Below are 12,908 nucleotides of genomic sequence, written 5' to 3'. Positions count from 1 at the left end.
ATTCACGGATGTTAACGGTTAACGTTAGCATGTTAGCATTCTATACGTTGGCATGCTAGCCCTTTTAATTAATTTTACACCGAGTCAAATACTTTATTACGTCATTCATGCTAACTGCTAGCCGATAAACGTTATAATGCTATCTTTTTGGTTCATTTTTCAGATGTATGCGGACGATAGAGCAATTTAAATATTTCACGAATGTTACTGGTTAGCATGCGAACGTGAAAATGCTAGCTATATTATCACATTTATCAGGAATACAACTCAAAGTGAAATATTTGGTTACTTTGTTCATGCTAACGTCAGTGTCATATTTTTGGCTAATTTCACAGATTGATGAGGACAGTCAAATATTTTGTTATTTCCCGCATGCTATCTTTTAACATGCTAACATTAGTATGTTGATATGGTAACTTTTTTGCTTTTTTTTGCAGATTTATATTTTGATTCTTGATGTTATCTGGCTATTGTGTTAACTGTTAACATTTCATTTCGGATTCTATTTGTCAGTATTTACATGCAATATCTACTGAAATTGCATTGTGTAATGACATTATAGTAGAGAGTAGAGACTGCGAAAAAACAAAAGGTCTTACCCAAACTGTACTCTTTAAAGTTGGAAGCATAGAACTGTAAGAACCTTCATGAACTTAAGATTGTTCTAGTCCAACCCTCTGATATGGAGTTACGTAGTTTTTGGGACATCATGTCGATCCCAGACGGTTTCAGGCAGGGAACAGAACCGTTCATGTCGATCCCAGACGGTTTCAGGCAGGGAACCGAACCGTTCATGTCGATCCCAGACGGTTTTAGACAAGGAACCGAACCGTTCATGTCGATTCCAGACAGTTTCAGACAGGGAACCGAACCGTTCCTCTCTATCCCAAAAGGTTTCAGACAGGGGACAGAACCTACAATTTTTAATTCTATGAGCTTCAAACAGGGAGCAGAGCCCTCCGTTTCTATCCCAGACGGTTTTAGACAGGGAACAGAACCATTCATGCCAATCCCGGATGGTTTCAGACAAGGAACTGAACCTGTTATTTTGACACTCCGAGGTTTCAGACAGGAAACCGAGCCATCTAGGTCTCTTCCTAGAGGATTTAGACAGGGAACAGAACCATCTCTAAATATACCAGAAGGTTTAAGGCAGGGAACAGAACCATTGGTTAAACACCCAGAAGAACAGGGCCGGTCCACTCCCAGCCTCCAAACATGTCAAGGGGAGGTGATCAACGGAAACTGCTACGAGTTCAACCCAACTCCACTCAATTTCCAAGAAGCACAGGTCAGTCTCAATGTTCCCGACCAGTTACTTCATCCGCTTGTCCCAAGTCTGATTGTGTGCTTTGTTTTTAGGATTTATGCAAAGCTCGGAACACACACGCTGAGCTCGCATCTGTGACAAGCGGGGACCTTCATTCCCGCCTGGTTTCCATGGTTACCAAGGGCGGCCAGATCAGCCCACGGTTGACGTGGCTGGGGGCCGTGGTCAAGGCAAGTCCAGCAGCGTAAACATGTCGGAGTTTTTATTCACAACCCTGAATGGAGGCCAAGGGTACTTCTATCAGATACGTTATCTACTGTTATTCTCTCTTTGGTCAGACATTGACCCTTGGACTTGGACGTACATGTTTCTTGCAGCATCAACCACATCTTTTTTTTTTACATAACATTCATGGATTGTTTTGAATGCTGCAGAACCAGCAGGCCTCCTGGGTAGACGGGTCGGAGTGGACTTATAGTGACTGGATGCCGGGTCAGCCTAACATTCACACCAGCAAGCCAGTCTGTGTGGAAATGTTCAAAATAGGTAAGGCGACTTCCCGAAGACCAGCTCAAATTTAACATTCCAAATAATGAGTACAAAGGATTTTTCATGTTTGGTAAATGGACATATTTTAGGTAAAAATCAAAGAAAGTGGCAACAAATAAGCTGGGGACAAAAAAAGGGTTTCCACTCTACCAGGATCACGGAAATTAATTTAAAATTGCTGCCATTTTATTTTCTGGGTATCTTATTTTGAAAGAATCCTCACCTCCGTCCATGCATCACACAATCCAACTTTATTCATTGCCTGCGGTTATGTCAAGCTAGGGTTTTCTTAAATGCCTCAAATATCCGGCGTTTGGAGTCTGGGTTGTGTGTATTTTCAATGTACGTACAGAGTTAAGAAGGGGTTACACAACAAAACAAATTGTGAAAGTGTGTGCCCGCATCACACTTTGTGAGGGAGGTGCAGAGAGAGCTAGAGACATAGTTAGTAGAGTGATTGTTAATCAAGGCATAGTAAGTCAACAGCCATATAGGTCACACTGAGGGTGGCCGTAAAAACAACTTTAACACTGTTACAAATATGCGCCACACTGTGAACCCACACCAAACAAAAATGACAAACACATTTTGGGAGAACATCCGCACCGTAACACAACATAAACACAAAAGAACAAATACCCAGAATCCCTTGTAGCACTAACTCTTCCTTGACGCTACAATATACAACCCCGCTACCCCGAATACGTCACATCTAATATTACACTTTGAAAAATAATTTTGGTCGAAGATTTTACATATTTTGTGTGTTCGCCATTAGAAAACAGTTTTGACAAAAAAGGGCGGAAAACAAACTAAAACATTTTGAAATGAGGAATAGATCTGAAGTTGATGTAGACTCCAGAGATTTAAGCATTAAATATAAAATGTATGTATGCAAAACACTTATATACTGAAATAAATACACCTACGACGTATTAAATAAAACCATAGAAAAAACTACCAGCAGCGGTAAAGTTTAGATCAATAAAGGAAAAAAGAAAGTGAATAAATGTTTATAACTGAATACATTTGTTTATGCATAAAAATTTGTTTTCTTTTTTAAAATTATTTCTTTTAATGAATTAAGTAACGTTTATGACAACCTTTTTCCAAAACACAAATTACAATGTGAGATATAAGTGTGAAGTGAATTATAATTATATAGCGCTTTTTCTCTAGTGACTCAAAGCGCTTTACATAGTGAAACCCAATATCTATTTTTTACATTTAAACCAGTGTGGGTGGCACTGGGAACAGGTGGGTTAAGTGTCTTGCCCAAGGACACAACGGCAGTGACTAGGATGGCGGAAGCGGGGATCGAACCTGCAACCCTCAAGTTGCTGGCACGGCCACTCTACCAACCGAGCTATGCCGCAATAACAGGACAATGCATACGTTTATCATTTGTTTTTAAAATGCTTTCAAAAAATTAGGACCCAAAAATTTTACTGTGAGACCCCATTTTTAAGACTTGATGCATTTTGAAAATCCCTAGCGCCAACACTGCTCTCAACAGAGGAGAAAAAATGCTTTATTTAAAGAAATTATTAATAATTATTTATAAAGCACGTTCAAGTATCATTGGCAAATTTTTACCTAGTCCCGGCCTTGGCACGCATATATGTGTCCTCTTTTTGGGATTTCACAATATGGTCAGGCAAGCAATTGGGATGCAACGATAAACGGTATACTGATAAACCCCGGTATAACTTTCCAATGTTAGTAATACTGTTTTATATTAAAATGATGACAAAACGGTGATTAACAACACTTTGATCAACTGAAGGACCGGTGACACTGATCATTTACTGAAGAAGGGAGCTAGCTCTCACTAGCTTTTATGCTAACATGAAAACAATAGCGATTTTATGTGATTTTTCCATTAAAATACAACATTCCCAAATGTATACATTACTGTCTGACCAATTAAGATATTGAATTGTGCACATTACACTTACAAGGTGTGCTATTTTTAATTTATTTTTTTAGACAAGCGAAACGCCAACAGGAAGTGACTTTGCGAAAATTACATAAACAGGAAGTGACGTCCCAACAAGCGTTTTTTTTCTTTATCATTGAAAAAAACACAAACACGTGACTTTTTCTGGTGTTTCCTGCCTTTACCCATTCAACATATCTTTACCTTCACGTTACCTACCTTCCCTGCATCCTGGGGTCACACTGGTGCTTCTTTCTGTCACCCATAATGTTTGAAAAAAGGTGACGGGTTTTTACAAAACTTTTGTGTTGATTTTTGCAGAAGGATGTCAATTGTTAAAATATAGGTCTAAGTGAGACCTACATGGAGGTTTTTGTTTCATGTCTCGCTGACATTCCTACCGGAAGTTACAAGCAGTTTTGTCTGTGTTTTCTTCCTAGGAGCAGTTTTGGCTGTTAATTTATTCCTAGGGGGCGCTAGAGCACAATTTAGAGTTTTGGGGTTTGGTTTATTTATTAGATCGCAATTCTTTCTGTCAGCCATAATGTTTGAAAAAAAGGTGACGGGTTTTTACAAAACTTTTGTTTTGAAGGGGTAATTGCCAACTTCCTGTTAATTTTTGCTGAATGATGTAAATTATTAAAATGTAGGTCTAAGTGAGACCTACATGGAGGTTTTTTTTTCATGTCTCTCTGACATTCCTACCGGAAGTTACAAGCAGTTTTGTCCGTGTTTTCTTCCTAGGAGCAGTTTTGTCTGTTTTTTTTTTTATTCCTAGGGGGCGCTAGAGCGCAATTTAGAGTTTTGGCGTTTGGTTTATTTATTAGATCACAATTTTCACCAGTCCTGATGTGTGTATCCAGTTTGGTGAGTTTTGAAGCATTTTAAGGGGGTCAAATTACAGCTCAAAGAGGCAAAAAAATGTCATTTTTTTTAAAGAATTAAAACAGAAGAAGATGACATATTTAAACACTAAAATAAAAATAGTGTAGCTTTTAAGCAGCCCGAAAAATATAACATATTTCTCCTGCCAAGAAACTATATCATGTGACTATGGATTTAATTGTGAAAAAAGGTGGTTAATTTTAGTTTTCCTGAGAGAACTCTCCTAAAGTGAAGTGAATTATATTTTATATAGCGCTTTTCTCTAGTGACTCAAAGCGCTTTACATAGTGAAACCCAATATCTAAGTTACATTTAAACCAGTGTGGGTGGGACTGGGAGCAGGTGGGTAAAGTGTCTTGCCCAAGGACACAACGGCAGTGACTAGAATGGCGGAAGCGGGAATCGAACCCTAACCCCTTTTGAGTTAGGGTTACCTCTTGAGTAGATTCAACAATACCGTGATAATAATCCATCCATCCATTTTCTACCGCTTATTCCCTTTCGGGGTCGCGGGGGGCGCTGGCGCCTATCTCAGCTACAATCGGGCGGAAGGCAGGGTACACCCTGGACAAGTCGCCAGCTCATCGCAGGGCCAACACAGATAGACAGACAACATTCCCACTCACATTCACACACTAGGGCCAATTTTAGTGTTGCCAATAATAATAATTGAGATTATTTTAGTGACAATAACTGTTTTTTTTATTTAATTTTACATTTTGTCATTGTTGTCAAGCAAACCTACCACACTTGTGGTTTTGTTTATCGTGGGGAACAGAGAGACAATCGGAAGGCTTCACGCAGACACAAACTACAAAACGAGCCCAAAATAGCTTCTTTTACTTGGTCTCATCGTCCACAACTACGCTGCGTTCAAGGACAGCTAAAAAAAAAGTGGAAAAATAAGCACAATAAAACAGGTAAACACTATGAGCTTTGTATACATTTTACAATACAATAATTGCACTCGCTTCACGGTGGCGGAGGGGTTAGTGCGTCTGCCTCACAATACGAAGGTCCTGCAGTCCTGGGTTCAAATCCAGGCTCGGGATCTTTCTGTGTGGAGTTTGCATGTTCTCCCCGTGAATGCGTGGGTTCCCTCCAGGTACTCCGGCTTCCTCCCACTTCCAAAGACATGCACCTGGGGATAGGTTGATTGGCAACACTAAATTGGCCCTAGTGTGTGAATGTGAGTGTGAATGTTGTCTGTCTATCTGTGTTGGCCCTGCGATGAGGTGGCGACTTGTCCAGGGTGTACCCCGCCTTCCGCCCGATTGTGGCTGAGATGGGCGCCAGCGCCCCCCGCGACCCCAAAAGGGAATAGGCGGTAGAAAAACGGATGGATAATTGCACTCGTGGTGCGCATACTACATACAAAGTTGCGTTGAATTGTTTTAGTTCCTATGTTCCCTGAAGGCAACGTGATTGAGTACAGTCCCGATCATGGCCCTCTCAAGTTGATGACACGCACCCAGCGCTAAATTCTAACCAAATCTGAAATAAAAATATTTTACTCGGAAAAAGAAAACTGAAAACAAATCAAAACTGTAAAAAAAATAAAAATAATTAATCTGAAGACAAAACAGGAGCTCAAATAACAAAATATGCGAATGTGAGAAAATGAAAATAGTTTGTTCATAAAAACTAACAGTGTATAAAAATTTAATTTGACTTGAACTTATTTTTATTTTGAATGTACCGATTGATTTTTTGTTTCAAAGTTTTATTTTGAGAGTACAAAACTTTTGGTCCTCATATAGCTTCATAAAGTGGTGCTTTTTTGGTTGTGTTTGTAACTTGACCACCTCATATTGAAAAATAGCATCGCATTACAAATAATAGTAGTAATAATAGTCCATTTAAAACAATTATAATTTTATTTGTTTTAATTAAATTAGATCTAAAAAATCGTCACATCAAAAATAATTCAAATCTATTTATTTATTGGCACAATTTTAAAATGTAACATGCCTTTTATGATGAAAAACTAACTTTTAGGTAATAAATATTGAAAATATTGGATGAAAAAGAATGCAATAGAATGTGTACCAAGAAACAATGTAATAATAATACAGGATTTACCTTGTAGACTTCTTCCAGTTGCTTCTCCGTCAAACACACCATCAGCGGCTTCTTCATATTTTCATGGATAAATGTCAGCCACTTGGAAATTATTTCAACATCATTAGCTAGCGTTATCCACTTGTTCTGCTTCATTATATTGCAGACCAGCAGTACTGCACTCCAACTTCTACGTTAAGTGTAACTCATGTTGATGATTTCTTGCTTTAATTTTAGTGACAATTATCCAATTTTTCTTCTCAACGCTGTCCTTCACACTCTTTTTCTTCCTTCCCATACGTGGAACCACAAAGTTATGTCCATCTGTAGCGATAAGTTAACGCGAGCGAGAAAGACGGGATGTTTTTGTCAGATTTTAGGGGGTTCAGGGTGACATTCACTGCGCCAACGAGAGGCAAGCAGGCTCGTAACTCCAATTTTTGCTCGTAAAAGAAAGGTATAGAGACAACTCGTTTCACTTCAGATTACAAATAAAACATTTACGGCACAACACTCAAAGTCAATACTTTGACTTTCTTACTTTAAAGACGTGATATTATGCTATAAAACAGGGGTCACCAACACGGTGCCCGCGGGCACCAGGTAGCCCGTAAGGACCAGATGTGTCGCCTGCTGGCCTGTTCTAAAAATAGCTCAAATAGCAGCACTTACCAGTGAGCTGCCTCTATTTTTTAAATTGTATTTATTTACTAGCAAGCTGGTTTCGCTTCGCTCGACATTTTTATTTCTAAGAGAGACAAAACTCAAATAGAATTTGAAAATCCAAGAAAATATTTGAACGACTTGGTCTTCACTTGTTTAAATAAATTCATTTATTTTTTTTACTTTGCTTCTTATAACTTTCAGAAAGACAATTTTTGAGAAAAAATACAACCTTAAAAATGATTTTAGGATTTTCAAACATGTACCTTTTTACCTTTTAAATTCCTGACAATTAAAATCAATGTTGAAGTATTTTTTTTTTTATTGTAAAGAATAATAAATACATTTTAATTTAATTCCTAATTTTAGCTTCTGTTTTTTTGAAGAAGAATATTTGTGAAATATTTCTTCAAATTTATGATTAAAATACAAAAAAAATATTCTGGCAAATCTAGAAAATCTCATTTAAATCATATTTCAAAGTCTTTTGAATTTCTTTTAAAATGTGTGTTCTGGAAAATCTAGAAGAAATAATGATTTGTCTTTGTTAGAAAGATAGCTTGGTCCAATTTGTTATATATTCTAACAAAGTGCAGATTGGATTTTAAACTATTTAAAACATGTCATCAAAATTCTAAAATTAATCTTAATCAAGAAAAATGACTAATGATGTTCCATAAATTGTTTTTGGAATTTTTTCAGAAAGATTCGAATTAGCTAGTTTTTCCTCTTCATTTTTTTCGGTTCAATTTTGAATTTTAAAGAGTAAATATTCACGGTGGAAGAGGGGTTAGTGCGTGTGCCTCACAATACGAAGTTCCTGCAGTCCTGGGTTCAAATCCAGGCTCGGGATCTTTCTGTGTGGAGTTTGCATGTTCTCCCCGTGAATGCGTGGGTTCCCTCCGGGTACTCCGGCTTCCTCCCACTTCCAAAGACATGCACCTGGGGATAGGTTGATTGGCAACACTAAATTGGCCCTAGTGTGTGAATGTGAGTGTGAATGTTGTCTGTCTATCTGTGTTGGCCCTGCGATGAGGTGGCAACTTGTCCAGGGTGTACCCTGCCTTCCGCCCGATTGTAGCTGAGATAGGCGCCAGCGCCCCCCGCGACCCCGAAAGGGAATAAGCGGTAGAAAATGGATGGATGGATGGAAATATTGAAGATAAACTATGTTTCAAAATTAAATTTTAATTTTTTTCGTGTTTTCTCCTCTTTTATATGGTTCAATTAAGTGTTTTTTTCATCATTTATTCTCTACAAAAAACCTTCCGTCAAGGAAAAAAATGTACGACAAAATGACAGACAGAAATACCCATTTTTTTTATATATATAAATAGATTTATTTATTAAAGGTAAATGGAGCAAATTGGCTATTTCTGGCAATTTATTTAAGTGTGTATCAAACTGGTAGCCCTTCGCATTAATCAGTACCCAAGAAGTAGCTCTTGCTTTCAAAAAGGTTGGTGAACCCTGCTATAAAATGATTGTTTTGTAGTAGTAATTAAATTAACATGTTGAGGGAATATTTTCCCTCCTTTGAGCAGAATGAAATGCTTTGAAGTCACTAGTTTCGGCCTTCGTTTTGCTCAAGCACCCTATTTTACGGACAAAATAACTCGCATCCACCAAGGCTTTGAAGAAAAAAAAAAAGTTCTTCATATATAAGCCGCAGATATTTATATATGTTGTGAAATGAGTTATTTACACATAAATATTTTGTAAATGTTTATTCACATACCATATTTGTTTCCAAACGGTGTCTGTAACAAGGCAGTAAAACGGCTGATCAAACAAAACAGAAGTCATCGTCATGGATCCACTAGCTGTGAAAACTAGCTCGCCAATCAGCTAAACAGACTCAAAGCCATGGTGATGTTTTGGTGAATTGACTTGGGAATTTATGAAACTGAAACAATACAAAAAGAATCCCATTGTAAGTTAATAATACTAAGACACTTGTAAACGTGTTAGCATATTAGCAAATGCTAACAATGCTAGGTTCATAACGTTACGATAGCATGTACAAATATGCATGTAAACACTTCTACAGACATAAAATATGTGATGGTTTAGTAAGTAAAAATTGTTTTAGTTATATTGTAAAACTTAAAAATGTTGCTTGGAGTGAAGAATGAAGAATCCATACGAATAAAACCGCTATGGACAACTGGAAGACGGAACTGCAGTTGTACTTCCGGTTCAAACCACTAAACAGAAGGAAATACTGTTGACGTTCACCCCTCCCCGCATCTGGCTAACTCGTTCAGAAGATGGCGCCATAGCAGAAACAATAACACACATTTTTAGTGTCTTTGCTTGGGTTTTTTGAAAACTAATTGCATTATGGACGTCAGCGAAGAACAATCAATAAATTAGCTGCAGGGTCCAAAGCGTAGGAAAAAAAGTAGCAACTTAGTCCGGAATTTTGTCAGCCCTTTGAGACCCTTGTGATTAATGGCTGTATAAATAAACGTTGATTGATTGATTGAAACTTTGAATTTATATAGATAAATATAATGATCTCAAATCTGTTTCTTATCTATGCACACACACACACACACACACACACACACACACACACATACACACACACACACACACACACACACACACACACACACACACCAAGGAAACTTTCAGTTTCGATACCCGCCAGGGCGAGACAGGCAAGGTGGACAGAAGCATGAGAGACGGGTGACCGTTTTAGGGATTTTTCCGAACTTTAGACGGCTTGATTCGCTCCCCAGCGCTTTTGTTTGTGCTTAAAGGCCTACTGAAACCCACTACAACCAACCACGCAGTCTGATAGTTTATATATCAATGATGAAATATTAACATTGCAACACATGCCAATACAGCCTTTTTAGTTTACTAAATGGCAATTTTAAATTTCGCGCCGAAATATCCTGCAGAAACGTGTCGGTATGATGACGCGTGCGCGTGACGGCACGCATTGTAGAGGACATTTTGTTCCAGCATCGTTCCCAGCTATTAAGTCGTCTGTTTTCCTCGCGAAATTCCACAGTATTCTGGACGTCTGTAATGCTGAATCTTTTGCAATTAGATCAATGAACAATGGAGACATCAAAGAAGAGCGCTGTAGGTGGGAAGCGGTGTATTGCGGCCGGCATTAGCAACACAAACACAGCCAATGTTTCAATGTCTACATTCCCGAAAGATGACAGTCAAGCTTTACTATGGAACAGAGCGGTCGAGCGAACACAGTTGGATTGGACCACACACACAAAGTACAGTGTGTTATGCAGCGATCATTTCGAAAGATCGTGTTTCGAAGAGGGTCCCTTGCGAAGGGCAGTGATGGGCATCGCCACCACCCGCCGACTGGTGCTGAAGAAAAGTGCGGGGCCGACCTTCAGGTTGTAGAGGTACGACTATATAATCTCATTAAAACACTAGTAACACAATAGGCAGATAAGGGATTTTCCAGAATTATCCTAGTAAATGTGTCTAATAACATCTGAATCGCTCCCACTGCCCTGTAGTCTTTTTTTTTTTTCTAGTCCTTCACTCTCACTTTCCTCATCCACGAATCTTTCATCCTCGCTCAAATTAATGGGGAAATCGTTACTTTCTTGGTCCGAATCGCTCTGGCTGCTGGTGGCCGTGATTGTAAACAATGTTCAGATGTGAGGAGCTCCACAACCCGTGACGTCACACGCACATCGTCTGCAACTTCCGGTACAGGCAAGGCTATTTTATCAGCGACCAAAAGTTGCGAACTTTATCGTCTATGTTCTCTATTAAATCCTTTCAGCAAAAATATGGCAATATCGCGAAATGATCAAGTATGACACATAGAATGGACCTGCTGTCCCCGTTTAAATAAGAAAATCTCATTTCAGTAGGCCTTTAAGTGTCAATCTTCAGTTGTCATCATTTCAGACAAAGAACTGAAGGATCTGGTTGGACTTTTCCCTCAAACAGTGAAGTGAATTATATTTATATAGCGCTTTTCTCTAGTGACTCAAAGCGCTTTACATAGTGAAACCCAATATCTAAGTTACATTTTAAAGCAGTGTGGGTGGCACTGGGAGCAGGTGGGTAAAGTGTCTTGCCCAAGGACACAACGGCAGTGACTAGGATGGCGGAAGTGGGAATCGAACCTGCAACCCTCAAGTTGCTGGCACGGCCACTCTACCAACCGAGCTATACCGCCCCACAGGAAGGGCCTTAAACACACACATCCATGCTTTTGAGACTCCCACTTTAATCCTCACGATCAATCAAATGTTTAGAAAATCTGATAAAATATGCGAAGTAATTAACTAAACTTTCTTGCAGATGAAAGTTGGTGGACGGCCGTGGACTGTGACCTGAAGCGAGCGTCCATCTGCTCGTATCCGGCGGCGGCGTGAACCCCTCCCCCCGGATGTGTACGAAGGAATAAAACCATACCTGCATCGTGCACGTGTCTCTTTATTGTCGTACTTTTGTAGTCTAAAACCCGGAGCGGACTTGCATGGTGGTGTTCCACCTGTGTATACAAAGCAAGTATGTACACTTTAAGGAGCCAATTTCAACACAAGTCCGTACCGTTGGAGTACCTGGAAAGTGCAATAAGTACATTTACAAAAAAAAAAAAAAAGACAGAAATAATAAAAATCATGCTGTACACTACATATTTATATGGTGCTCATAAATAATCACAGATATACATGTTTCCATTTGGCGGCGGTCACAGAGAACGATGCTCAGATGCTAAAAGTTGCTTCCTGTCAGGAACACCAAAACTACGAGAGCCATCCTGGAATAAAGGCACTCCTCTTTTGTGGGACGTCTCGTCTCGCAAGTCAGCGTTGGAGTTGTCAGTCAAGTAAAAAGACCGATCACGGAAGGAGATCCGTCGTTTGGTCATTGATATTGTTTTGTTCAACACAAAAACAATATAACTGAAAACTATCATTTTTTGTGTCAAAAAGCAATCACCAGATATAAAATAAAAAAAAAAAAAAAAATAACAAATCTTATAATTCATTATTCTATTAACTATTTTAAATTAATTTATTTTATAGTTCACACAACAAAATCCCCAACCTGCAAGCATTAATTCAGGAGATTAATCACCCACAATAATCACATAAATTAGGTCTATATTCAGAGTGATCATGCTATTTGACCTGAACCGTGATGGTGACTTGAAAGGTGGAGTAGGTTGTTCCACGCTCAGTGCCTACGTCAGGGAGAAAGTCAACCCTGACTGCACTTTACATACAACGTATAAATGAAGGAAGATTCAAATAATGTTCTTGTGTGACACTCGGACAATTACGTTTCATGAAATTGGGGTACTTAAATATATATATATATATATATATATATATATATATATATATATATATATATATATATATATACATACATACATATGTATATATATACACATACATATGTATATATATATATACACATTCATATATATACAAATATATATACATACACACATATATATATACAGTATATATACATATACACACATACATATATACACATACATACATAGATCCATATATATACACATAC

At 38.3% G+C, this 12,908-nt stretch overlaps 1 protein-coding gene across 1 annotated transcript; it reads left to right on the top strand.

The window, feature by feature from the left end:
* The first annotated feature begins 716 nt into the window (after nt 1–716).
* Nucleotides 717–11,773, top strand: LOC133544402 (lectin-like). Its single transcript, XM_061889687.1, has 4 exons — nt 717–1,291; nt 1,363–1,500; nt 1,705–1,816; nt 11,670–11,773. Exons 1-4 carry the CDS (start codon nt 752–754, stop codon nt 11,741–11,743), a joined length of 864 nt encoding a protein of 287 aa, XP_061745671.1. The 5' UTR covers nt 717–751; the 3' UTR covers nt 11,744–11,773.
* The last annotated feature ends 1,135 nt before the right edge of the window (nt 11,774–12,908 follow it).

The sequence above is a fragment of the Nerophis ophidion genome, linkage group LG27 (genome assembly GCF_033978795.1).
Source record: "Nerophis ophidion isolate RoL-2023_Sa linkage group LG27, RoL_Noph_v1.0, whole genome shotgun sequence".
Classification (NCBI taxonomy): domain Eukaryota; kingdom Metazoa; phylum Chordata; class Actinopteri; order Syngnathiformes; family Syngnathidae; genus Nerophis; species Nerophis ophidion.
The sequence above is the reverse complement of the archived record's forward strand: the minus strand, read 5'-3'. Positions and strand labels throughout refer to the sequence as shown.